The 27,817-nt window shown below is 39.5% G+C and overlaps 2 protein-coding genes and 3 long non-coding RNA genes across 7 annotated transcripts; 3 read left to right on the top strand and 2 right to left on the bottom strand.

Moving 5' to 3' along the window:
- Window positions 1-12: 12 nt before the first annotated feature.
- On the top strand, window positions 13-7,214 carry LOC103428160 (cyclin-dependent kinase F-4-like). Of its 3 annotated transcripts, none has more exons than XM_029097985.2 (19): window positions 84-250; window positions 576-600; window positions 1,488-1,794; window positions 1,887-2,489; window positions 2,563-2,641; window positions 2,735-2,803; window positions 2,886-2,975; window positions 3,071-3,209; window positions 3,649-3,751; window positions 3,857-3,909; window positions 4,011-4,077; window positions 4,277-4,385; window positions 4,721-4,786; window positions 4,923-4,991; window positions 5,092-5,155; window positions 5,717-5,830; window positions 6,186-6,217; window positions 6,332-6,413; window positions 6,657-7,214. In XM_029097985.2, exons 4-19 carry the CDS (start codon window positions 2,434-2,436, stop codon window positions 6,875-6,877), a joined length of 1,413 nt encoding a protein of 470 aa, XP_028953818.1. In that variant the 5' UTR covers window positions 84-250; window positions 576-600; window positions 1,488-1,794; window positions 1,887-2,433; the 3' UTR covers window positions 6,878-7,214. The 3 variants fall into 3 exon arrangements, with proteins under 3 accessions (XP_028953817.1, XP_028953818.1, XP_070671078.1); XM_070814977.1 differs by having other exon boundaries at window positions 140-250; window positions 440-600; XM_029097984.2 differs by lacking the exon at window positions 576-600 and having other exon boundaries at window positions 13-250.
- A 1,924-nt stretch (window positions 7,215-9,138) lies between these two features.
- On the top strand, window positions 9,139-10,772 carry LOC114822870 (uncharacterized). The gene is made up of 2 exons (XR_003771048.2): window positions 9,139-9,538; window positions 10,421-10,772. It is a non-coding gene; the product is annotated as an uncharacterized lncRNA (long non-coding RNA).
- On the bottom strand, window positions 9,163-10,422 carry LOC139192864 (uncharacterized). Its single transcript, XR_011577355.1, has 2 exons — window positions 10,164-10,422; window positions 9,163-10,026 (listed from the first exon to the last, which is right to left on the bottom strand). It is a non-coding gene; the product is annotated as an uncharacterized lncRNA (long non-coding RNA).
- Window positions 10,773-12,881: 2,109 nt separating the features above from the next.
- On the bottom strand, window positions 12,882-15,232 carry LOC114822869 (uncharacterized). Its single transcript, XR_003771047.2, has 4 exons — window positions 15,103-15,232; window positions 14,846-14,967; window positions 14,022-14,080; window positions 12,882-13,176 (listed from the first exon to the last, which is right to left on the bottom strand). It is a non-coding gene; the product is annotated as an uncharacterized lncRNA (long non-coding RNA).
- Window positions 15,233-20,864: 5,632 nt separating this feature from the next.
- LOC139193141 (uncharacterized) lies at window positions 20,865-21,710 on the top strand. Its single transcript, XM_070816116.1, has one exon. It carries the CDS (start codon window positions 20,865-20,867, stop codon window positions 21,708-21,710), a length of 846 nt encoding a protein of 281 aa, XP_070672217.1.
- The last annotated feature ends 6,107 nt before the right edge of the window (window positions 21,711-27,817 follow it).

The raw sequence follows: 27,817 nt of genomic DNA, 5'->3' as shown, positions 1-27,817 counted from the left end.
GATCAAGCACTCGATAAAAGGACAAGAATATCCCTTGCCTCCGTGAGAACGTGTAGTTAGGTAAATTCCTTGGTTGGCACGAAGGCTTTCATTCTCTCTCATCGCGCTCTCTCTCTCTCTCTCTCATTTCTCTATGTGGCAGCATATCAGAATTCGGTGGGTTTAAACGAAGTCGGTTTGACATAAAAGAAACTCTGGATTCCACCCCCTCCCGTCCTAGGCGACGGTTGTTATGCCGCTTGGCTTTCAGGTTCGATTCCTTTTCTCCCGATCTGATCCCCTATAATTTTTTTGCCCTTCTTGTTGTTTAGATTTATTTCTGAATTTGATTTGTTTTGTAATTGATTTTATTCTGTTTGTTTTGGATATTTTGGTTTTGTTCCTTGTTGATTGTATCGCGATTTTATTCGATTTATGTTTTGGGATTTTGGGATTTTAGGATTATGGTTAGCTTTTTAACGCAATCGGCTGGATGTGATTCTTCGATTTCGGTTTGAAGTATGTTTGGTTGCTGAGAAATTCTGGGAAATGAAGGGGGTTCAGAGTTTGACTATTTTGGGGCTTTATTTTTGTAGGGTTTTCATCCTCTGGGTTATTAAGGTATGGTGATTTTTTTTCTGATTGGATTATGTAACAGAGATATATCGCGGCTTACATTGGTTTTTATTTTTGTTAATCTTAACTCCAATTGGTAATTTGAGGCTTTTATTTATTTGTTCGTAAATTTTCATTGGTTGTATTTTGTTTGTGTTCTCTTATATAAATTGCTAATGTTATTGATCACTCGTGTTATAGCATTAGCTAAAAGTGTATCGTGGCTAAAACTGTAATTTGCTGCACCTCAAAGTTAACCGCTACAATTTTTTCTGTAGACTTGTTTCTGGTTATGGTTTTTCTTCCTACCTTTCCTACATTCCAATTTTGTGCCAAAGGTCATTTGGTGGCTTAGAAGTTATACAAATTATTGTTGAAATTCATGACCGTGTCATGGGGGTCTATGTACTTTGTCCCTGATGTTCCTTTGTGACTTTAGGTTATCCTGTTACCAAATTTGTGATTTTGCAGCATGTGGCTTAGGATTGGAAATCATTGTTGGCCTGGGTATGCATATCAACAATGAAATAGGAAAGAATCTGTACATCACATTTAAGTTTTGTAGTAATTTATTTATATGATACATCATACAGCTTAAGTGCCTTAAAGTTTGTTGTATGTTGTCGTTGTGTGGTTTGTGGTATTTATTTGTCTGAACTTGGTTCTGAAATGTGCTGGAAGTTTTGTATTTTTATGTGAGAGCTATTAAGAAGCTGTGTTAATGATTAAATGTTATCTTGTGATAGTATTTGGATTTGCATCATTATTTGCCATATTATGTGAGATTTAGTTTAACCTGCCATTAAAATCAGTAAATTGTTACTTTGTATCTTTGTCTGCATGATTTTCTGATGTTCTTTCAATGCATTAATGTATTTTAATCTTAATTTCAGGTTGGGCTGGGCTTAGATTTAAAGGGATTTCATATATATTTCAAGACATGGAGCAAATGCGCTTCTGGTCAAATTGCCACCAGTACCGGGTCTTTTCTTTCCAGGAAGTGCTTGACTGGAGATTTCTTGTCCTTGGAGATTTTTTTCTGGTTTCTTTTGTTAATTGCACTTAGTGGTCAGTTTCTCTCAAATGATCAATACGGGAGACGTGATGCTTGTTACTTCTGAGTCAGGTGTTGGATCTTTAGTGCATAGCTCATTGCTGATACAACATCCAGTTGAAATTTCTGGGAAAACTTCATCAGGGGTACAACATATACAACTCAGTTTTATACTTATACCTTTTTATTCGATGCCTGCTAAGTATTCCTAAACTTTATTCTTTGATTATTATGACAGGGTTAAATTCTGGCAATCTGTGACTGAAGAGAAGATCTCTACATAGTTATTATTAGATAATCAGTTACGTCAAACCAAACCAGTGCAAACTGTTTATGTCAAAGTTATTATTTCATCGTTGCTCTTGGTGGGTGCTATGATAAGTGGCAAGATATTGGTTACCTGAAGATTCCACACTGATCTCTGCGTAATTTAGATGAGATAGCTATTAGTTAAGTTTATTAAGCCTTGGGTGACACTATCTTGAGCTAGAAGTCTTTCTTTTGGCGGGATAAATCAGTCTGGTTGGATTTTTAACATCGATATGTTCGGTGATCTTTGTCCTTTTTTGCCATTAATGTCATGCTGTAGTCCCGATGCCCTGGAGTTAGTAATGAATAAGGCCGTGCAGCCTATCCATCATAAGAATTGTGGTTTTGTGCTCGTGCATGTTGCCTCAGAAGATTGATGGTTTGATTCAGCTCGACCAGCAAGGCAGTTGTTGATATCATACAGTGTATTTTAAGGATCATCTTCAGAAGATAAATTCCATTTATCTTGAGTCTTTATGCTTTCACTGAATAAAGAACGAGCTGCTTTGTGTTCCACAGGAAGAATGGAGAGGTGAGTGTTTACTGGGGAGTTTAGGTTTATCTGTTTGTATTCATACTAATAAATAAGTATGTGGTTACTCTAGGTACAAGTTAATAAAGGAAGTTGGTGATGGCACATTTGGGACTGTCTGGCAAGCTATTAATAAGCAAACTGGTGAAGTCGTAAGTGTTTTTTTTTTCCGTTTCCCATTCCCTTTGGAATGTATTTTGTGCTTTAGATTTTGTTCTGTTCATAATCAGTTGGACAATTTACAGGTTGCAATTAAAAAAATGAAGAAAAGTTATTTTTCATGGGAGGAGTGCGTAAGTCTACGGGAAGTGAAGGTGGTTCAATGTACTACCTCCTCTTTATTAATATCCTGATATGATTTATACTTTTTAATTATGTCATTTTTTCTGCATGCAGTCATTGCGTAGAATGAATCATCCAAATATTGTGAAGCTCAAGGAAGTCATCAGAGAAAATGACATGTTGTACTTCGTGTTTGAATACATGGTAAGTGGTATGGTTGGCAAACTTGATATTATTTGCTATGATGCCATTGATAAGAGTCTTTGTTGATATTCTGTGTTGTCATATGTACATTGCAGGAGTTCAACCTGTATCAACTTATGAAAGATAAGGAAAAGCTTTTCCCTGAAGCTGAAGTCAGAAATTGGTGTTTTCAAGTTTTCCAAGGCCTTGCTTACATGCATCAGCGTGGATATTTTCATCGAGACCTTAAGCCAGGTAACTGTTACAATTATTATGGATAACCTCGGTTGAGTAGGTAAAATGTTCAAAGAGAAGTAGAAGGGCTGAATAAAAATTTGGAGAAGTGAAGGTATACATGATATTCAGAATGCCAATAGTGTTATATACTTTGATTTGTTTGTCTTTTTTTCGGTCTGTCTTCACTCATTGCTGCTTGCATGCCCTTGCTATACTTTCTTGCATTTGTGTATAGTTTTCTTTTTCTTTTTTTTTCCTCTCGTATTCTGAATCCCCATGTGGCAAACTCTTCTTAAATTTTATTTTTACTTTTTTCGTGTGGTTATTTTCTTTCCTCAATCAATTTCTTTGCATTCATGGTTTGTGATTAAGTCGTTCAGGCTGTCACCTGTTGTGTTTGATTTTTCTTCTGCTATCAGACTGACATAATTGTACCTATACGTTCACTCCTTTCCAGAGAACTTATTGGTTACCAAAGATGTCATCAAAATTGCTGATTTTGGACTTGCTCGGGAAATCAATTCACAACCACCATATACAGAATACGTGTCCACACGGTGGTGGGTGTTAATTTAATTTTTCTTACAGTTTTGGTAATAAGTTATCTCTGCTTGGGTGTTAATATGTTGCTGTAAGTTACTGACTCTAGAATGTGGGTGTGCTAGGTATCGAGCGCCCGAAGTGCTGCTTCAGTCGTACCTGTATAGCTCAAAAGTTGGTGAGTTTTTATGTTTAAAGTTTCGATTTTTTGTTTTTTGTGAAAACATGTGTTCACAGTGATTGGTTTCTTAAATTATTAGTTTTTATTCTGACTGTCAGATATGTGGGCAATGGGTGCTATAATGGCTGAGTTGTTTTCTCTCCGCCCTTTATTTCCGGGTGTTAGGTATGTATTCCACACTCCCTAACCATCAAGTGGTTTGCATCCCATAGGATATAATTTTGAATCTTTGCAGTAATTGTTTAATTAACTTGGATGTGTTTTGGAATATATTAGTGGCTTTTGCTAATAATTTAGCGACTAATATAAGTTGGTTTATTTTAAATGTTCTCACCTTCGCCTCCCTCTTCCACTGTTCTTGCAGTGAAGCAGATGAGGTATATAAAATTTGCAGTGTGATTGGAAGCCCAACCAAGGACTCATGGGCTGACGGGCTTCGCCTTGCAAGTGATATCAACTACCAATTTCCTCAGGTCAGTTGTTTCTGATTTGGCATCACTCATTTCCTCATATTTGTTTGTTCTGTTTTTTCTCGTGCATTTTTAGTGCGTTCTCTGAGGTGCATAGAATTGTACAGAAATCTCTTGGGGAATGGTTTACATTCTCACTTTTAGCAGACTGTTGTCATTGCTGCATTGTATTTTATGAGAGATTTATTAGGCAGTTTAAAGCTGCATGCAAATATGGGATGTAATTTTATCTGCGTTTTTATTTTTTATTTTTAGTAGAAATGTAAGATTATGTTGTTCCCCTGCTTGAAAAAACAACCATATATATTAAGTTGGTTTTGTATCTTTTAACATTGCAGTTTGCTGGTGTTGATCTTTCTACACGGATTCCATCAGCTAGTGAGGGTGCAATCAGCCTTATAACAGTAAGTCCTATATAGTATTTACTGTAGCTGTTTCTTATTCCATCCTCCCTACCCCTCAACTTAGCCCACATGGTGACTTTGTTTAAAGAATGTCTACTACTGTGTGATTTATGTTTTTCCTTCCCTTTTGATGTAGTCACTTTGTTCTTGGGACCCTTCCAGGAGGCCAACTGCTGCAGAGGCCCTCCACCATCCTTTCTTCCAGGTGGTGTATTGGAACAAAGTTTAGTAACTGCAACGTCCTATGATGAATAGGGGTCTGCAAATATTGTGTATTCTAACATGTACTTCCTTTCATGTGGCAGAGTTGCTATTCTGTTCCTCCATCCCTTCGTTCCAGATTAACTGTTGCTAGGACGCATCCAATAGGTTTGTCCATCTGATAATTTATGGAAATGTATCAGCTTTGAGATTGTTATTTAGGTATTCAACAATGTTTTAAAAGGCTTGCCTCAGGGCGCGCCCAGGCGCCCTGTGAGGCTGGGCTTGAGGGTTGCCACCTCTGTTTTGAGGGAGTGGGCGGAAGGTGCTGCCAAAGCCGCCTAGGCGAGCCTCAGGGGATTTTTTTTTTTTTATTTTACTCCCAAACCCAAATTTTGGGTAGGGTTTTAACTGCCTCATACCTCTTCCTTGTACTATCATCTCTCTGCCTTTTTTTCTGATTTTTATTTTTTTATATAATGGATGTGTGTGCTGTCTGCGTTGTTATATGTGTGCTCATTGTGCTTTTCATCGTCTATTTTATATATATAATATAATATATGTATATATATATATGTGTGTGTGTGTGTGTACGCTCTATGTATATATTAAAAAATATAGGTCCCGCCTAGGCTGGGCTATCCCTCGGATGCCTCGCCCACACCTCACGCTTTTAATACATGGTATTCAAGTAATGTAGGATATAAATTTATTTGTATTATTGCACAGCTGGAGCAAGGGGAGTGGAGCAGCAAAGTGCTAGAAGACTTTCTGGGACTGTATCTCATTCAAAGCTTGCTAGCAACTTCCCTTCCCCCAAGTTACATGCCTCTGTGGGCACAGGTTGGTTGGATATTGTTCTGCGGAGTTTATTTAGACTTTAAATGCTGCTCTCTCTCTTCCTTTTGTTTATTTTTTATTTTTTGTTTTTCTGTATTTATTAATATCTGCAGTTATTGTAAATTACTCCAATGAGTCTTTTCACCAGGTGGTGTTGTCGTAGGTTTTTCTTGTTGAGAGCTAACCCTTGTGGTCAGAAATTATTTCTCCTCAACAATATCCTTATAAAATTTAGCTTTTTGTCTATTGAAAGTTTCTAGTTCTATAGTTCTTAGTGGAGGAAGTATTGCCATCCTTTTGTCGAAAGAACTGGTAATTCTCTAAATGAGTTCTCATTATGTAAGAACTGACTTTGCAGGGGTGCAGCGGAAACTGGATATGGCCGACCAGGTGAGAGCACATGTTACTTGTGTCTGTTTAATTTGATTGTGTGCTTATGCCAAACGTGGACATACCTCATTTGCTTGTTCCTTTTAAATAATTTCCTCATCTTTATGATCTAAGGATGCGAAAAAGAATGATAAATATTTGAAAAGCTTTCCCAAGCAGCAGCAGAAATATCGACCACCGGGAAAGAGCAGTCCTAGTAAGTTCCATGACTAGAAGGAATTTGATTGTGTTGGTTTCTTGAATTGTTTTCGATTTAATATCCAAACTGATCACATTTATGAACCACAAGAATGCGTGATGTTGTCTGTTTTTCTTTGGATTTTAGTTAGTTTTATTTCTCAATCCCCTGGTCCTGGATTTTCTTTTTTGCTTTTGTTTAGTCAGAGTGCTTGTTATTTGACTTTCTATTTAACTGAGAATACAATGTTGGCTGGCACAGCTTCTGTGAACAAGGTAAGGGTTGCACGTGGAGTTTCAGATACATCTGAGAAGCTGGCAAATATGACAATTGGTCATCACAGGCAGACTGTCGGGCAGCAGATGCGGCCCCCTCCCATGAAGGCTGGAGTCGAGTGGATTGGTGAGTCTGGAAACTTGTATCTCAGGCCTGTTCAAGAGATTCAACCTGGTAGAACCTATTCAAGGAAAGTTGCGGGATGATTGAAGGCGATGAGCTTCTTTAACAGGTCTTATGTATAGACCGTTTTATGTGTGGTATCACAACCTGCAGCTGTGCGGATTTTTATGTCTCGTCTTGTTTAATACCGAACGACTATGTAGTTGCCCAGGTGTTTGGTTTGGTTTGTTTACTGGTGAAGAAGTGTGGTATGTATGACAAATGGCATGTACTGCCCAGTTTTCTATCATGAATGTACGCCGGGCTGGATGAGAGTTCGGCATTTCCTGTTGCTTTCTAAACAATGACCTGGATTTTCGGAGTGAATAAATGGTGGTCTTTCAGAGTGAATAAATGGAAGTTAATGCGCTGTTTGTATAAGGTTGTTTGTTTATTACTTTTTGGCCAAATTGGATAAATGATCTATGTGGTCATAAGTTATTCGGAAAAAGGTCCCTGTGCTAAAAAAAAACTCGGATTTAAACCCATGTGATGTATTCCGTTAACAAATTTAGCTCAAAAGTGATTTTTTCATTAGCTATCTGTTAATACATGGGTACAATTGTACTTTGACATGTGCACATTCTTCTTCCAGCATCTACTTTACGCAACCTCCAAACTCACTTCGTGCAAGAGAAAAAAGGAGAGACCATTTTCAAGAAAAAGAAGATCCGGTGAGACCTCACCTTTTATCTACAACCAAAAACCCAGAAATAGTTTACAATTAACAACACATCTGTCGCCTAATTACAACATAACAAATCAATAAAAAAAAATATTACAAAGGGCAAATAATAGAAAATGAAGGAAAATTAACAAGCAATCAAAGAGTAAAGTAGAGAGAGAAATGGGCTTGAAGGTAGAAAGCATTACTTTCTCTTCTTCCTCCTTGCCTTCTTCTTGCCTCCAATAGCACAACGCTTGTGCATCGAGTCACGTGAGATACCTGCATATTATCACATATACAAAACCAGTGACACACATACAGAGAGTGAGAGGAAGAGAGAGAGAGAGGGGGTCTGAGTGGTACCCATGGTTTCGGAGTGAGAGAGAGCTTAGTCAAGACCTCCTCCTCCTCCGCACTTCGCGCAAGAAAAAGGAGAGACACCGTGGCCGTCATGGTTGCGGTGGTAGCTATGTGGAAAACTAAAAATGGTCTCTCCTTTTTCTCTTGCACGAAGTGAGTTTGGGGGTTGCGTAGGGAAGATGCAGGAAGAAGAAGGTGCACGCGTCAAAGTACAATTTTACCCATGTAGTAATAGATAATTAACGGAAAAATCACTTTTGGATTGCAAACGGAGTACACCACAAGGGTTTAAATCTGAGTTTTTTTAGCACATGGGCTATCTTCTGAATACCTTATGACCACATGGATCATTTATTCGATTTGGCCATACTTTTTTGCCGCTTCCCTTGTGGTTTGTGGTAAGAGTGGTTTTTCCCTTGAGCTCGTGGATTGCCTATGCCTGATCGTGTCATGAGACTTTTATAATGGTCAAGTTTGCAAGTGTATAGTATCACATCCAAAACTGGAGAAGATGTACTGCCACGGTGACATCTTGTCTCAATGAAATAAAGGCATGTATAAGGAGTTTTGTCCACATGTCGTTATTTCATTAGCCTGAGACTTGGATTCGGAAAGAACAAAAGTTGGCCATAATGAAAGCCAAGGACAAATAGACCAACGCACGGTTGAGTGAGACTGTTGAAATTGTATCATGCAATTCCATTTGTGTAGTGTGCCGATCCAGTGCATTCCACACTCAGTGCATTGCAAAATATTTGGATTGGATTCTTCACTCGCTTAGTTTTGCTTAATATAATGGAACCTTCGGAACTTCTTCCAACGTTGAGCATTGAAGCATAGTTTGTCCATTGTCAATCATTTGAGATATCGTGAAAAACCTATGTTAATTATTTGTCCAATAAACCCATCCACTTGCTTTTTCATTTAACAGATTTTTTTAGCAAAAGGATCACAATGGACAAACTCAAAGAACACTTCACCGATTTTCAATGTCAGGAATCAAAGTGAAGAATTATGACAATCTCATAGATTATTTTAGCTAAAAAAACCTAGATATAGATGATAGGGTAAATTATATTTTGCACGCACCCGTTTGATTGCAATTGCAATTTCATACATCTTTAAATATTTACTTAATTTTCATTTCATTGTCATACATATGTTAAGTTTTCTTTCAATTTCACCGTTAAATGATGACATGGAAAATGTGGACCCCACAATTTTTGCCACGTGGCAAATGGAAAAAATTATTAAAAAGAGAAAAAAGGGGTTGCTTTCTTCCTCTTCCTGGCGGCTGTCATCAAGACTGCAATCTTCACATCGACGTTTGGCTATCAACGGGTAAAATCACGGAGGCGAGCTTGGAAAACTGTATCGAAGAGCTTCTTGGCGACAGACATGGATCCTCGCAGCAACTAATTCAACTTGGATGAGATGATTTGAGATGAACAAGCCGGAGCAAAATGACAGATTTTTTAACAGGTGGTGGGGTTGGATGAGATGATCTGAAATTTTCCACCACAATAGCTTAAATTCGTCGTTCTCGTGGCTGAGGAAGCAGCCGAGCGACTAATTTCATCGCCGTATTGGGTCAAGAGGGTCAGGCGATTGACGGATTTAATCTCTCCTTCCTATGTAGCATTCGTCAGATTCACTCTATCTCTGGTTTCTCTTGAAGGTACTCTCTCTCTCTCTAACTATACCAACCTCTCTGTCCCTCTCTAAAACCGAAACCGCTTTCACGTGATTAGAGATCTTCTAGTGTTTTTAATTGAAATTTGAATGCATGTGTGTGAAAACATTCTCCTGCATTCGATCCGGGTAGTTTTGTACAACTTGATCCTGGTATTGTAATTCTGCTGAATTAAAATTGGGGAAATTTTATTTAAACCTATACAACTTTTTTTTACACCCAACTTTAAATTTTGAATGTTAATTATCTATTTTATCCTATTACATAATTACTATTAAACTCAAATTTATCCATAAACCCAAATAATATAATTAAACCCTACATTAACTTAGCTTAGACTTACAGTTTGAGGCCAATGGGGTTTTCAAGCAAAAATAGTATCTCTTCCATATGCTCTCGATTCTTCCACATGTTTTCGTCGACTTTATGGGGAGGTTCACTATCCAATTCACTCACTAACAATCTCTCCTCGCCTAAAAATTAAACCCATTCGATTCATTCACTATGCAAGATATTGAATTTTTGAGATTGCAAGCAAAAAATTGGAAAAAGTTGATCACTTCAGCAAAAATATGTAAAATCTTCATAAGGGTTTTGAAATTACGATGACCTTGAGCCGCCGGAGAGTGGTGGAGCAAGTCGGCGGTGAAGGATCGAATCTCGGCTGAGAGGAGCGATGTCGTTTGAGAGAGGGGGGAATTGGTATGTGTCGTAGTAGGAAGCGAGAAAAGCCCTGGTTATTGGTACTATACCCTCCGTGGAAGCCATTTTTACTTGTGAGCAACACCAGTCCAACGCCATCTCCCTTTACCTATCTTTCTCTCTCCATCTTTCTCTCTCTAACTTTTCTATGTTCGTCGGCAACAGGAAAAGGGGAAGAGGAAGAAGGAAGTTACAGTGGAATAACGGATTCAATCTTACATCTGTTGAAGAATCAATGAGCTTATTTGGCGGTAACTATTCAGCAGTCAAGTGGCACAGCGGGCAGCTTTGAGTTAAAAATTTAATGGGTGTAAAAATAAATCAACATATTAAATTGGGTTTATGAGGGTATATTAGGTATTAAATTTAAGTTTAAAAAGATAATAATAGTTTAGTTAAAAATCAAATGGGTGAAAAGAGTAAATTGAGTGTATAAATAGGTTAGATGAGTTTAAATAAAATTTTCCTTAAAATTGTATGAGATCTGAGTTTTAGAAAATAATTTAATTTTGTATTATATACTTCTATTTCTTTTCTGGACAGGGGTGCCTCTTTTGCTCTCCCACACTAATTATGGGTATGTTCACTATCCTTCTAATGCTTGTCACGTGTAATTCACACTAACCCTAGTTATGCTTATTTTTTTTTTAATTTTTTCTGCTCTAACTAATAGGAAAGGGAATCTTACTTTTACTCAATTAATTTCTTATTTATCCTTTCTTCTACTTATATTTTATAAAAATGAAAACTAACAAAAAGTCCTCAAAAAATTTAGTTTTAATAAAAAAGATAAAATAATGTTGTAAGTGAATAGTATCAGGAGTGACTTTTTAGGAAAAAAAATGTCTTTAATGTTAAAAGTGAACAATATCATGAGTGTTTCATTAAGACTCTTTATTAAAACTCTTCTTTTTTAATACAAACAGACAATTCGCACGAAATTTGTGGGTTTTTCATTCTTCTTATTGAAACCTACTCCATCAAATTGGAAGAACCTGCTATTTTTCTCCAACTATCAAAAGTGATCTCAGGGAATTATCTCCAACTTTGCTTGGAAAATCTCATTTTTCATCATTTTGATCAAAGACTTCAAAGATTTCGAAATTTGAATCTAAGTGTATATAATCAACTGGTTCTTTGCATCACTGGAGGATGGGAGTATGAAACTCATCATCTTGGTGTTCTATCAGTATAAGCATCAAATTACTTAATATTGTATTAAATTGACACCTTATAATAATCCAAAAAAGCATATATATGGAAACTCTAATAATCCTAAAAAGCAAATAAAAGGGAGTTGCATACCCTTTCTAGTTGGAGAAAATAAGTCGGTTCATCCAATCTATTGGCGTAGGTTTCGACAAGAACAATGAAAAACTCAGAAGATGCGTACATACAAGTTTTACTAAAATATAAGAAGAAAGAATAAATATGGAAGTAATTGGGTAAAACTAGGATTCTCTCTCCTATTAATTAGAGCAGAAAAATTGAAAAAAAAAATTAAGCTTAACTAGGGTTAGTGTAGATTACACGTGACAAGCATTAGAAGAGGTGGTGAACATACCCTATAGTTAGTGTGGGTGAGCAAAAATACACCCTAAACAATTAGATAAATAAAAGGGTGTTGAATTGTTTGTTCAGAAGTAAAGCTTGATTGTTTGCAATTTTGTACGAACCAAATCGATTTAGAATTAAATTCAATTGATTGTTGAATTGGATTTTTTTTTTTGGAAAATACTTGATGTGTTGCATTATATTTAGAATAGGAATGTGATTGTGTAAACCCTAGTAGATCTAGAAATATCTCTTATATTCCTATTTGGAATAGATTACCTATTAAGAGTTGTAATCCAAAAAGGGTAAGGTTTTTGCCTATTCTACTACTATAAATAAAGGCACAATAGGGGTGATACAAGCACACCTCACAATTAAATCACTCTCTCTTCCCTCATGCTACTACCGGCCCCCTTTCTCTCTAATCTCTTAGATTAGTTCAATCAAATGGGCCTACAACATGTTATTAACACGCTCTTGCCAGAAGCTGAGGAATTGACTGATCGTAGGAGGAGGTTATCTTCCACAAAATTCAAGGGCTCTTCTTTGTGTTCTGCCAATTAGGTACGCTTAAAATAAAAGAAGATATTTGAAACATCCACGAATTATGAAAACATTCTCCATGATACATGAACCCCTTTATGTTTATATTTTCCTTACGATATATAATTGTATATGTTCATATATTTGTTTTATGCATTACGCAATTAAAAATTGCTATGTGGAATTGTGAGTCAAAGCATATAAATAAATTAGAAGCAATTCTAGGGTTTTTCAAACCCTAACCATGTCAAAAAAAAAAAATTGGCGTTGGGCACCGTGCAGCACCACCACGGCAGCAGCCTTTTAGGCCTTGCTACAACCATACGGACACCCCCAGGCATTTGGCTTGGTTAACCTGTATGGGCCTAAAGTCCCAACCTGCTCCCTAAGAAAGCCGCAACCTTCCTAGGGTTGTCCTTGTGAACTACGCCCGCATTGCCAGCAACATTAGGCTGCTGGCCCTTACCTTACGCCCGGGCCAACTTCTCGTAGCCTTGTCTGCTGGGTTGTGCCCGACCCGAATCCCAGCTCCGGCTGGGCTTCTCAGACCAAACCCTAGGCCAGCGTTTCGCTGGGCTTGACCGGTGCCCCCCATTCGGCCCTCATAAGCCAGTAGCTTGCTACTGGGCTTCAAATCTGACACACCCCGTCCCGGAGGAGGGCATGCTGGCCGTCACGTGAGAGTGACGTAACCATTTACACAGTTCGGAAGCTTAAAGATACAATTACTAAGATGAAACACCCGAGAGTGAGTCATACTTTTGTGAATTCTGTCAGAACACCGTTGGATTCCTCGTGGCCACCAAAGCTCTGCAATCTAGAACCTGGAGGGGCGCAAAACAAAATTGAGTGGGTCAGTAAAACAAAGTCTTTCGAAAACCTTTTATTTAAAACATTTCTAACCCCTCACCGTAAAAACCTGTATACTTTCCCAGAAAATAGTATATATACATATATATATACGCAACATCAAACTCAACTCAATTTCATCAACATAATATCTCAATAATAACATGCCATGCCCAAAATATAATCAGAATGCATCAATATCAATCAGGTGAAATAATATATCAACCGGAGACCCTACAATGGTCCTGTACAGCTGGTTCTAAAGCTCAACATCCCACTCAGCCGGAGTCACTACAGTGACCTATACGGCCCTACCGGAGTCACCAACTATGACCTGTACGGCACTACACTGCACATCACTCGGAACTACGTATAGTAGTCTGTACGATGATAGGTGTAATAATACGCTCTAGTGCTTCTCTCATCAATCATCAGCGCGCATAACTAAGGTCACCCACTAGTCGGAATCACATCTAGTGATCTGTACGACTAGCATGTCGAAACTCTCACATGGTCTGTACGACATCCACCTACTTGGATCCAAGGCGAGCGTGCGGTGTGGTGAATAACAATATAAGCACTAACACCTAGGTGCAGCTTAAGAGCTTTCGATGCAATTAATATAAAATAACTCAGCTGAATAATAATAAAACTCACACGTGTGTCCACCGCGTCAATTCATATATATAAGCATTAATTATTAATCTAGGTATCTCAACAATTGCATGCATGGCAAATTAATTCATAACTTTCATATAAACGCATTTTCTGGGAAAAATAGTTGTATATAGGTAATACGAAAACAAAACTGCCCACTCACCTGGAGTTCGCCCTACAACTCCCTAGCACAATACGCCAAGGCGTCATGACGATCGGCGCCTAAAACAATAATCAAATCCAACCTCAGAATTCATATCGATAGAATATATAACTTATGTAAAATACGTCACTACGTAGTTCGATCCGGAAGATCTGCAACTCAGATTTCAAATCCGTAACTTCCAGAGGTCCACAATATACCTCTAGGACAACCTCCTAAAATTTCATCACCATCCAACGGTCGGATCTCCGTCAATTTCCAAAACTAAGTGACGGTTAACATTTTATTTTATGAACTTACAATTCTAATTCCAGAAGATCCGTAACTCGGATTCCCAATCCGTAAGTTCCTATAATCCTCAAATATTACGTATTACAACGTATCAAACTTTGGTGACGATCCAACGGTCGGATCGTCAATTCACATTTTCACCTATATGCAAAATAACCATAAAACGTTATTTAAAGCACCTAACCAACAATTCGTAATAACTTTCTCATACGGTGCTCAATTTGGGTATATAAATATACCACAGTGATCTACTCGACGTCACGGACGTCGACATATTTTTAGAAAAAATTTTGAAGCCAGCACGCGCCCCCACGTGCCAGGACAAGCACGGGGACACGCGCCCCCACGCGCATCATCCCCAACCTTGGTTCGCCAGACTGGTTTTTCCGGCGGCCATTTTCCTGCGAGTTTTAAAACTCTTTGTTCTCCTTCGTTTTTCACCCATTTTCTTCGTATTTTATATCAAATTGAAGCCCCAAACATGAAGAATCACGATAGACTAGTTTAAGGCTCTAAAAATCAAGAAATCTCACCGGAAAATTCCCAAGAATTTCGGCCAAAATGGAACCACGTGATCCCGACGTCCAAATCCTTCAAACGAAGCACTCCGAGCCTCCTTAGGACTTCACTAAGCTCACTACAAGCTTAGAATTCCCTGAAACACGACATTTTACGTGTGCATGAACAGTAACTCAAAAATGGAGGTTCGGGTTCCACATGATTTCGAGGGTTTCACTTCCTAAAACTAGCACCAATGAACTCAGAACGTCGAAAGGATGAAGATGCATACCTTGGTTGCCTCGATCCGTCGAGTTTTTGGAGGATTTGGGTGTGTGCCGTACGTTTTGGGTGTGTGTGTGTGAGAGATCGTGAGGGAGAGAGACAGAGAAGACACGGGGAAGGAGAAGGAGAGAGAGGTCCTTTTTGTGGTCCAAACTAATCCACACCATCCATTTTCATCCTAACCATACATAACAAAAATCAAACTTTCAATATTATCCAATTTACTAATATATTTCTTTTACCCTTGCATAATATTTGAACCAATAAAATCTCACACACACGTACCTTAGAACGTCAAGGGCATTTCCGCCATTTCACATTCCCGTCAAAAGTACTTCCGGGACGGGCTGTGACAAAATCCCTCGGCCCGTGGCATGCAGCCACCCGTGGGCTGCCTTTTGTAGCCAACCTGAGCCCAAATCCTTTTGGGCTATGCTTTTTCGACCCCATGCTATTATTTAGCATTTTAAATAATTTTAATCTGAATGTTATTATTATTTTCGCTTCCACGATCGACCCTATTTGGTCCCGATCTATTGAATTAATTAAAAGTGATCTCCAGTCCATTAATCTGATAATGAATCCAAAATTATTGACCTGAAGATCACTTTTGGACATTAACGATTCAATAATTTATTTTAATACTTTGAACCGTTGACATCCTTTCGTAGTCTCGAAGCTCTCACACTTGAGTTCTCAAAGAAACTTAAATCCACTACACTTAAATTAGCATATTGCATTCTGTGTTTCTTGCAGGAACTTCTCATTTTTAAACTAATTGTTCATAAAAACTAAATTGAACCTGTAGTTTCATATTTAGTGTCTTTGAAATCTGAAGTTTTCATTCAAAACTTACCACATGAAACCTGTAGTTTTCATGCATAAATTAAACCAATATATGTCTATAGAACTCGATTGTTCTATGATGTATGTGTATGGATCACTATATGACTAATCATGTTTTTTTTGTACCCTACATTTTAGGGACATGTCGAACTTGAACAGGCTCGATTTCATCGCTCTGGAAGTTTTCAGAAGAAACTACCTAAAGTGGGTTCAAGACGTGAAGCTCCATTTAACTGCAAAAGGTATTATAGCCACCATCGAGGCACTTACCGACGACAAACCTGTTGACGAAGTTCAGAAAACTACTGTAATGATTTTCATTCGAAGACACATCCATGATGCATTGCAAACTGAGTACCTCGTGGAGGAGGACCCACGCATCATCTGGCTTGCTCTGGCCAACCGTTTCGATCACCAGATAGCCTGAAGCAAGACACGACTGACAACATCTTTGCTTCCACAACTTTAGGTCTGTGAATGAATACAACTCTGAAGTTTGTAGAATCCGATCACTGCTGAAGTTTTGTAAAGTGGAATTAATTGAATCGGATCTCCTGGAGAAGACCTATTCGACATTCCATGCCACCAATATTGTCCTGCAACAACAATATATGGCACATAAGTTCACCAAATTTTTGGATTTGATCTATGTACTACTTCTCTCTGAAAAGTAGAACCAGCTTTTGATGAAGAATCATCAAGCTCGACCGATTAGCTTGAACGCCGAGCCTGAAGTGTATGCGACCAATTCTAACAGCCACAAACGACGTAAGAATCATCATGACCGTGGAAATGGGTGGCAAGCCCAACCACGGGCCCAAGGTCAACAAAGAGCCGGCCCCAAGGAAGGAAATCTGATCTAGCACACTTGTCCCAAATGCCTCATACTTCAAAAATAAGGGAAAAGCTCTTGTTCAGTCAGCTTCCACTAAAATGGACATGTGTTACCGTTGTGGATCAAAGGATCATTGGTCATGCGTATGCCAAGCCACCCTTGAGGCTATTGCCAAGTATCATTCCCATTGTGAGTCTAACTTTTGCACATGTGGAACATCAGGAAGATGCTACTACATCAATGGAGATATCGAATTTTTAGAAGGCGTCAGCTCTAATGGATGAATAAATTAGACATGTTTTTAGGGTGTTTACCCCTAGTGGCCGACCCCACTAGGAGTGGCCGGCCCCTCTCTCTTATTTTTCTAGGTTTATGGTTTAATTTTGAACAATTTTTCTAAGTCTTTGGAATAATTTGTTTGGTTTTGGTTTGTTTTGAGTTATGGATTGTTATTTGATGGATATTATTTCTTGAATTGCTTAATTGAATGAATGGAATTATATTTATGCATATAACTAATTCAATCAATTTATTTCTAGGTATGTCTTGTGGGGAAGTTAGTTGTCTGGCTGATAGTGCTACCACGCACACCATCGTGCGTGATCGACACTATTTTACTAACTTAATACCCAGGAAAGCACATCTGACAACTCTCTCAGGCCCATCCAACTTGATTGAAGGATATGGAAAGACCCGTATCATGTTGTCCAATGGTACAGTTTTAACCATTAAAGAGGTACTCTATTCTCCATGTTTCGGAGGAAAGTTGTTGAGTTTTAGAGATATTCGAGATAATCAATATCATATTGTAACCACTGAAGATAATGGTTCTGAATTTCTTTGTATCACTTTGTACGAATATGGCCAGAAGCGTATTCACGAAAAGTTGGAACGTCTCTCGAGTGGGTTGTACATCACAACCATTTGCGGCATAGAAGCCCGTCATGTGGCCGACCCTATTTTTGAGTTCTAGAGCACTTTCCTGCTTTGGCATGACCGTTTGCGACATCCCAGATGTGACATGATGCGCCGTATCCTAAAATCATCACATGGGCATCAGTTACCTCCCTATGTTGGATTCCCGCCATGCAAAGCGTGTTCTTTAGGGAAGTTGAATACTCAACCCTCACATACAAAGATCATTCACGACCCCCCTAAGTTTCTTCAGATGATTCAAAGGGATATTTGTGGACCTATCCAACCAACATGCGGACCATTTAGATATTTTATGGTATTGGTTGATGCATCGACACAATGGTCACATGTTTGGCTGTTGTCCACACACAACGCTGCATTTGCTAAACTCCTAGCACAAATTATTAAGCTAAGGGCTCATCACCCTGATTATTTTATCAAGTCGATTCAACTGGATAACCTCGAGAGTTTACGTCACAGACTTTTGACAATTATTGCATGTTAGTAGGGATTGATGTGGAACTTCATGTACCCTATATTCACACCCAAAACGGCTTGGCAGAAGCTTTCATAAAGTGCCTTCAATTGATGGATCGGACTTTGGTTATGAGAACCAAATTGTCGGTATCTGCCTTGGGCTATGCAATATTGCATGCAGCTATGTTGGTCATCCTGAGGTCTGTCGTTACCCAACCACATTCACCATTACTGTTAGTTACTAGATACGAGCTTGACGTATCACATTTACGGGTGTTTGGGTGCGCAGTTTATGTGCCAATAGCGCTGCCACTACGTACCAAAATGGATCCTCAGAGAAAAATGGGAATCTATGTCAATTAAGATTTGCCATCAATTGTTCACTATTTAGAACCCTTGACAAGAGATCTCTTTACCGCACGTTTTGCGGATTGTCACTTTGATGAGACAATATTCCTATCGTTAGGGGGAGATAAGCATGCTAACATTCCTGAAGAATGCCGCGAATTGTCGTGGTATGCTCCTATTATGTCTTATTTAGATCCCCACACTACCTAGTCTGAAACTAAGGTGCGCCGAATTATAGATCTTTAGAGCATTGCTCAGAGCATGCCAGATGCTTTTAATTAAGGGTGGGTTCAAAAAACTGAAAACTGAACTGAATCGAAGCCAAAAAAATCGAATCGAAACTGCCAAAATGAACCGAACCGAATCTGGCTGGTTCGGTTTCAGTTTTTTTGGTCCAAAAATCAAACTGGATCGAGCCGAATACAAAAAAAATCATATATAAATACTCAAAAACATGTTGGCGTGAGGGTTTAAGCCCCTTCCCTCAAGCTTGAGGATAGTTGCATCAAGCCAACTTGACTGTAGGCTTTGTGTTGTTATAGTTGTACCAGTAAATTATTTATAGGTTTCTAATATTTAATGCTTTATAAAATTTCTTAAGTTTACAAACCCTAGCTGTCATTCACTCCCATTTCAGTTTTTATGTTTTCTCAAACACTTTTTCCCCCTCTACTGCTTTCTTCCTCTCTATCTACTTCATCTCTTCCTCCAAGTCACTCTCTTTAGTCTTCTCCTGTCCTCCTCACGGATTCCTTCTTCCAAACCATAATTTTCCCTAGCCCTTTTCAAATTAGAAGCAGAGGAGGATGGCAAAGGGAGTTCGATTAGTTCAACTTAGCCCTGCAATGGCCTAACACTAGCACAGAGGGAGTTCGATCTCTTCCTTATTTTAACTATTAATTTTAAAAAAGATTGATATTTTTTTTTGTTTTGGTTGATTTTAATTTGGTAAATTAGGTTGAGTTTTCTATTTTCGGTTTCTAAATTAGTTTTTTCTACTATTGGATTTTTTTTGTTTCAGCTCAAATGCTCCAACCGTGTTTACTACTGGTTGATTTTAATTTGATAAGTATTAAGCTTTTGTATAATATTGTGTAATGCAGAGATGAAAACTGAAAAGCATGAGTTAAGTTGACTTCTTAGTTAAAGTTCAAATATGTTGATTAAGGCATGTTGCAGGTTGATTTCTCACTAAGGAATGAGGATGCTCAAGGCAAGGAAGCATGTGCTTCAAGCTCCAGATATTAAAAAAAAAAATTCATGAAAAAAACTAAACCGAAAAAACCAAAACTGAAAAAAAATCGAAAAAATTTTAAACCGAATCGAACCAAACAAAAATTTTGATTCAGTTGTGGCAAAAAACCAAACTATTTTGAATCGAACCCATCCCTACTTTTAATGATCTAGCAAAGTTGACAAGATCATATGTACTTGCAGAAAACGCACCTGCAAGGATAGATGTACCCCGCGTCAACAACCTGCTTGGGAAAGTCGTACCTTCCACGCAGCTCGGTACATTATGGCAAACCCCTTGGTTTAAAGGATTCACAACCTTGGAAGAGGAAAATGGCACCAACTAGTGACCCTAGTTTGAATTCGACTATCGCTCACTAATCTGTCCCAACACATGAGGTTATTCTAGATTACGACGATGTCTTAAACGAGACAACCCGGCCTTCTAAGCATCGTGAGATTTCGGTCCACTACGCAGTATTGGAATCAAAATGAGATGATTGTCGACGATGCATGTCTGACCCACATATGGCACGTTCTCACCTTGTTGGTTACATAGATGCTGAATATATGTCTGACCCACATATGGCACGCTCTCAAACGAGCTATGTCTTTACCGTTGGAGGCATCGCTATACCTTGGAGGTCTACCAAGCAAACACTAGTTGTGACTTCATTGAACCATGTTGAGATTCTCGCCTTGCATGAAGCATCGTGTGAGTGCTTTTGGTTGAGAGCAGTTATAGAACATATTCTAAGCACTAGTGACCTTACTTTTGTCATTGACCTTCCTACGATGATATTTGAAGACAATGCAACATGTATTAAGCAAGGGATACATCAAGGGAGACAACACCAAGCACATAGCGCCGAAGTTCTTTTACTCACACCAGGAACAACAACATTAGGGCATTGAAGTCAAGCATATCCGTTCCCAGAACAACCTGGTCGATCTTTTCGCTAAGTCATTAACCAAGTATACTTTTCAGAAGCTCGTCCAAGGAGACGTACACACATTTGAATGTCATATGCACAACCATTTACCCTAGTATAGCTCACTTGATACCAAAGCCAAAATTGAGGTAACCAAATTATAAGTCCACAAAGAACACGACCATGTTTTGCTGCTACCACGAGTATAATGGCTATGATAGCGAGAAGTGTATCACCCTCCATGACCATATTGAAGCTTTGGCATGTGAAGGGAAAATTGATCAATTCCTTTTTCACCCTCCAAGGGATAACCGTAACCAACGCCAAGTGAACATGATATATTCTATCAGCAGTGGCACAACCCTATCTAAATCTTCCAACAGGGCCATGAAAAACAGTGAACGAACTTTGAGGTCTGGCTACCAAGTGTTTCATGTGGAAGACATTAGGGGAGGCAAGTATCAAAAGCCTAACTGGGATCTGATATGTTTCTACCCTGAAGAGGAACGAGGCATCATCTACCTTCACAACGACCCAATGATCATGGAGGCTCACATAGCCAACTTTGATGTGCGACAGATCATTGCAGACACTGGTGTTTCCATCAATATCATGTTCACCGAAGCTTTCAGGGCACCTAATGTAGTTGAACACTTGCTTGATCCTTTACTTACTCCCCTGATAAGCTTTTCTGGTGATATCGTGCAACCTTTGAGGAGCATACACTTACCATTCACCATTGGTACAGGCTCTTACACAGCTACTATTACCACTAATTTCCTTGTGGTCGACTGCCTGACGGCGTACAATGTCATCTTTGGGTGCACAGGCATCAATCATCTTAAGGTCATGGTATCTACACATATGTTGTTAATGAAGTTTCCCACACCTTCTGGCAATGGTTACATCAGAGGAGATCAACTTAGTGCACGATTATGCTACAACACTTCAGTCAAGCAACAACGCTTGCCTGTGCCTAATGAAACCTTCTTTATACATGGCCAAGTCATAAAGACCAATCCGGATTGAGTCAACTGGGTTCTTCATGATGGCAACGGTCAACCTGATGATCCACGAGATGACTATTTCACCCAGCAAGCACAACCTGCTGAAGAATTGGAGAAATTCTCTATCTCAAAAGACTATCTGGATCACATGGTGAAGATTGGCACCACCTTGCCACCACCCATTTGATTGGCATTGATCTCTTTTTTGCAAGAGAACGCCGAGGTCTTTGCTTGGTCATATGAGGACATGCCAAACATCTCTTCTGATTTCATTTGTCATCACTTGAGCATTTATCCTAAGACCAAGCCAGTGAGACAGAAGTGAAGATCTTATGATGTTAAACGATACGAGGCAATGAAGGCAAAAGTTGAAAAACTCAAAGACATAGGCTTCATCCGTGAAATCAATTATCCAACGTGGGTAGCAAATGTTGTCCCTGTTATGAAAAATCCCACCGAGGAAAACCTCTTGCTTCAAAAGATCTTGTGGAGAATGTGTGCCAGCTACACCGACCTCAAGAAAGGATGCCTAAATGATAGCTTTCCCCTCCCTCTCATTGATAAACTTATTGACTTAACGGTAAGGTGTGAACTCCTAAATTTCATAGATGCTTTCTCAGGGTACAACCAAATCCTCATGCATCATCCGAACCAAAAGCACACAACCTTTACTACTAACATGGGATTTTATTGCTATAAAGTCATGCCCTTCGGCCTCAAGAATGCAGGCGCGACTTATCATAGATTAGTCAATTCAATATTCACCATATAGATTGGCAAGAACATGGAATTTTATGTTGATGATATGCTAGACAAGAGCAAGCATGTTGACCAACACATCACCAACCTGTCTGAAACCTTCACCATTCTGAGGAGGTACCAAATGAGATTGAACCCCAACAAATGTGCCTTCTGCGTGGACTCTGGCAAATTCTTGGGTTTCATGATTAGCCAACAAGGCATTGAAGCTAATCCCGAGAATATCAAAGCAATCCTTGACATGAAAGAACTAGTAACTTAAAAAGACATTTAAAGCCTTATTGGCAAGGAAGCAGCCTTGACCGGGTTCATCTTTAAAGCCACAAATAAATGTGCTCATTTCTTCAAAGCACTTAAGGGAAGTAAGAAGTGCATTACGTGGACTGATGAATGTGTCGAGCCATTCAAGAACCTTAAGAAGTACATGAGTAAAGCCCCCTACTCTCTAAACCTAAAGTTGGTGACACTGTCATTATCTATTTATCTGTTTCAGCTTCAGCAGTCAACTCTGTTCTCATTCGAAAGGATGGTAATGATGAATGACCCATCTACTACGCTAGCAAGGCCTTACAAGATACCGAGACACAATACTCTAACATTGAGAAATTAGCTTTAGCATGATCATGTCTGCTCGAAAACATCGCCTTTACTTCCAAGCACACTCCATCATCATGCTTACCAATCACCCCATTTGACAGATACTCTAAAGTCCAGACACTTCGGGATGAATGATCAAATAGGCGATAGCATTGGGTGAGTTTGACATATCTTACCAACCAAAGCCAATTGAGGTAATTGCATACTTCATCTCTGAATTCACATAACCAGTTGACATTTCTTCTGCGCCTGAGGCATTGGCTTCGTTACCCTCGGAAGCTCGGAAAGTAGAACCAACCTTCCCCATTATGGGTCTTTGTTTGTTGATGGCTCATCCAACCAACAAGGATGTGGAGCAGGACTGGTCCTTACTACGCCCAACAAAATTCCAATAGAGTATGCAATTCGCTTTAAATTCAAGGCATCAAACAATAAGGCTGAGTATGAAGCCTTTTTAGCAGGCTTATGTTTGGCCAAATACCTTGGAGTTAAACAATTTGATATCTTCAGCGACTCTCAGTTGGTGGTTAACCAAGTCACAAACAACTTTGATGCTAAGGATAGCTCCATGGCAGCATATCTTGTGCAAGCACAACTTTTGCTCAGGCACTTCCACTACCAGATCACCCAAGTCCCTTGAGCGGCAAACAGCCATGCAGACTCCTTGGCTCGCCTCGCCTCAACAGTGGAAAACGAGATTGGAAGAAATATTCATGTCGAGTTGTTGGCAGCACCAAGCACCATGGCCATGGAAGTGTGCAACTTACAACATGGGGATAGTTGGATCACCCTGATTTATAAATTCCTTGCTCATGGCACTCTTCCACATGATAAAGTCCAAGCTAAGCAAATTCAATACAAGTTTACCCACTACTTGGTCATTAATGACCAACTCTACAAGCGAGGTTTTACCATGCCATACTTGAGGTGTCTTACACCTGTTAAGGGGGAAATTGTCCTTCGAGAGATACATGAGGGAGTCTGCAAAGATCATGCTGGATCTCAGTCCCTAGCACACAAGGTTTTTCGCTAGGGATATTATTGGCCAACACTTCACCAGGATGCCATCAAAATATCTCGTTCCTGTGACAAGTGCCAACGTTACACAACTATTCTTCACTCCCCTCCTGAGCCTTTCACCCTTATGATCAGCCCTTGGCCCTTGGCCCAGTGGGGACTTGATTTGATCGACCCAATGCCTGCGGGGAAAGGCAAGGTTCGTTATGCTATCGTTGCAGTTGACTACTTCACAAAGTGGGTCGAAGTAGAACCCTTGGCAACCATTAATGAGGCAAAGATAGAAGACTTTGTATGGAAGAACATCCTTTGCCGATTCCGCATTCCCAATGTAATTGTCACAAACAACGGGCGACAGTTTGACAACAAGAAGTTCATGATTTTCTACTCTAAGTTCAGCATCAACTTATGTTTCGCCTCCCCAACTCATCCTCAGGCTAATGGACAAGTTGAGGCCATTAACAAGATAATTAAGCACATCTTGAAGACTAGCTTAGACAAGGCTAAAGGTTGTTGGCCAGAGCTTGTACCCTATGTTCTTTGGTCATACTGAACTTCGTATCGAACTTCAATAGGAGAAACTCCATTCTTACTTGCCTTTGGTACAAAGGCAGTTGTCCCAGTTGAGCTCGAGAAAGCAACATACCGAGTTAAGAATTACAGGCAAAGTGAAAATGACAAACAACTTGCCCTCAACTTAGAGCTAGTCGTGGAACATAGGGACCAGGTTCACTTGAGAAACATCACTTACAAGCAGTGCGTCTCTAACTATTATGACTCTATGGTCAAACCTCGCTCTTTCAAAGTAGGGGGTGGGTATTGAAGGAAAGATTACTCTGTGACATAGTCCTGAGCGAAGGCACACTCAGTCCAAACTAGGATGGACCATTTGAAGTTGTTGACATCAGTCGCCCCGACTCCTATAAACTCAGAAGTTCCGATGGCAAGACCCTTGGCCATTCATGGAATGTTGATCACCTAAAGTACTATCACAAGGGGACTAACATTGTACAAGTGTTGAGCTATAGCCATTCGACATCTTTTGTAAGGAAGGCCATCTGGCACAAACTTAATAAAGAGGTGATTCAGATAACTTCATCTTAACTCCTTTACATTCCTAGCACCAAAACACTTGGTCTCACCCTGACCTAATAAAATTCTAACTTAAAACTTCAACTTAAATGACATTACATACTCGAGTTCGAAGCTTCAATATGAAATAAAGTCTAAGTATCTGTCAACAAGACTAAGCAAATAAACAAACATCTTCAAGGTGTATCCATTCAATTATACCCAAGTTATGGGTTGTATCCAAACAGGGGATTTATTCGAACATAGTTAAGCATTCATAAATTATAATGCAAACACTTGGCACTTAACATCAAAATAAACAGTGCAATGTTGTAAACATCCGTAAACAAAAAAAACCTTAAGCTCCTAACTTAACGCATGGCATACATACAACAAACTAGTGCATGAAGGAAATGAAGGCATTACGAATCATCCTCTTCCGAGGTTGAACTCTCAACATTGTCATGTTGCGTCTCACCTACATCGTTATCGCCTCCATCCTCGGCATCTTCGAGACCATCTTCACCCTGTTGAGTCTGCTCATTAGCACTAGTGTCATCCTCAGACTCATCACCACTACTGGGATTGAGTTCGAGGACAAAGGGTTCACCCTTTTGGCGATGCTCCTTCATCTCTGCACGATACTTTTTGATAATGCCTCCGCCGTCGTATCGCTCAAGGATGGTCATCCATTTTTTTTTCTTAAGCTGAATCTCTTGGGCACAATAGGGCCTGATGACATGGTGGAAGGCCTGGGTGCCTAAGAACTCCTACACAGCAGTATCCCTCTCAATTGGGAAACTATTCTTCTACTATTTAACCTCCCATTTGGCCTTAGAAGCCTTGAGGATAGTTGCCTCCAACTGCTTCTTAAGTCGTAAGTTCTCACCATTCCGCCTCTTCAACATCTCTAAGGTTTGGTCCCTGAGCTGGACTGCCTCAGTCAAAGCTTTACTTGTCTTCCTAGCGTTATCCACAAGCTGCTTGCTCTCTTGAAGCTTCATTTTGTATCGTTCGACCTCCCGCAATCTATCGTCATACTCAGTCATGACCTACACGGCAAGATGATCGTTAGTGCCAAAGGAAAATGAAAACAAAGGAAAAAGAGGAAAAGGTAAGGAAAGGACAAAGTAACACTTACATAAGCAATAGCCTCATCATCCGGTCATGATCCAATTCATACTCAACTAGTGGCTCACCGAACTCGTCAACAGTGGCTCTGCGCCCTGCAAGGCAATTATTGATGAACGTAAAGCTATTTGGCTGCATGGAAACCTTTAAGTCCTTCCAGGGGATACTACCAAACTCTTCCTTGTACTTCCTCTTGCGACTGGAGCTAGGATCACCTTCTTGGCCAGCGTGCTCCATGATTGGAGGAAAGACAGGATCAATATTAGGGGAAGGAGGTAACAGTCACCTTTCCTCCTCTGCAACTATGGCAGTAGCACATCCGATGGCCTTAGCTTTGGCCTTCTTGGAGGTGGCAATCTTGAGGACCTCCTCTTAAGACTTAGGCTTAGGGACTGGCTTTACCCTATGCTTGCGAGCTCCCTTGTGAAACAAAATGTCATTTATGGGAACTAACATGGTTTTTTTTTCTCCCTTTCTTGGTGCTAGCCTCCCCGTTCTTGCTCACCTTCTCCACTAAACAAAGAAAATCAAAGTAAATAATACAATTTTGTTTGAAGAAATACAACGTTATAAAAAAAATTATAAAAAAAAGGCAAACGTAGGCAAACAATGGATGCATTATAACAAATAATAGAGTATGCAAACAATGCAATATGCAAAGTGTTAGACACTACATAAGGCAAAGTGTTAGAAGCAAGTAAAGATCACAACAAATAATAGAGTATTCAAACAATGGATGCATTACAACCTATGGTCTAGAAGTGGGTAAGAATGCGCCGCTCAGGTGTGGTACTTCTATCATGCTCCCAACCCTTGTAAAGGAAGCACCCACGATTTTTCCAAGTAGAATATGATTTTCTCTTACCAAAGACTATACGTTTTTTCTCACTCCAACATGCACACTCAACATAGCCCGTGGACAACTTGGTCAAACGCATCTTATAACAATACCACCATTAAGGGAAGGAAGGTTCACCTAGACCACACTTCATCCAAATGATGTAAGTCCCAATCAAAGTCTCCCATAGACTAGGATTGAGTTACCCAGGCACGTATCCCATAAAGGCAATCATCTTTTGCAACCACGGATGCAACGAAAACCTTACCACCAACTTCTCTAATATTTAGGTATAGAACATGACATGACCCTTAGGCGGATCAGTAGGCAATTCTTTGTTGTGCACCAAGCGCATTCCTACGCTATTGGGTATACAGCAGGACTCCCTTAAAGCATCAAGCTGATGTATACTATCGAGCAAGTTCTTATCTAAGTGGTCCATCGTAAACTCGGAATGAAATATGGGTATAGCATTAAGGACACCCTCCTCAACTACTGACACATGGGAAGTGGATGCATCAATATCTAAGGCTCTATCCCTGGACCTATGCTCCTCACCCGCCTCTTCATCAGATGGAAGGCATGTTTGGTGGTCATGAGGGTCACCAAACACTTCTTCTTCATAAGACACTAAGGAAGACCTTGACAGCTTGAACCTAGAGCCAGAGCTAGAGAAGCCTTCATCACTAGAACCTTCAGACCCTGACATTTACAAC

This window comes from Malus domestica, chromosome 16, assembly GCF_042453785.1.
Source record: "Malus domestica chromosome 16, GDT2T_hap1".
NCBI classification, from domain to species: Eukaryota; Viridiplantae; Streptophyta; class Magnoliopsida; order Rosales; family Rosaceae; genus Malus; species Malus domestica.
The sequence above is the reverse complement of the archived record's forward strand: the minus strand, read 5'-3'. Positions and strand labels throughout refer to the sequence as shown.

What these genes read in the sequence shown, in the direction of transcription:
- LOC103428160 (XM_029097984.2), top strand. Translation starts at nt 2,434, where the DNA reads ATGCTTTCACTGAATAAAGAACGAGCTGCTTTGTGTTCCACAGGAAGA. An exon ending in ATAAGCAAACTGGTGAAGTC is followed by an intron (nt 2,642 to 2,734) that starts GTAAGTGTTTTT and finishes GACAATTTACAG; the next exon opens with GTTGCAATTAAAAAAATGAA. An exon ending in GTGCAATCAGCCTTATAACA is followed by an intron (nt 4,787 to 4,922) that starts GTAAGTCCTATA and finishes CTTTTGATGTAG; the next exon opens with TCACTTTGTTCTTGGGACCC.
- LOC139193141 (XM_070816116.1), top strand. Translation starts at nt 20,865, where the DNA reads ATGTTTTGCTGCTACCACGAGTATAATGGCTATGATAGCGAGAAGTGT.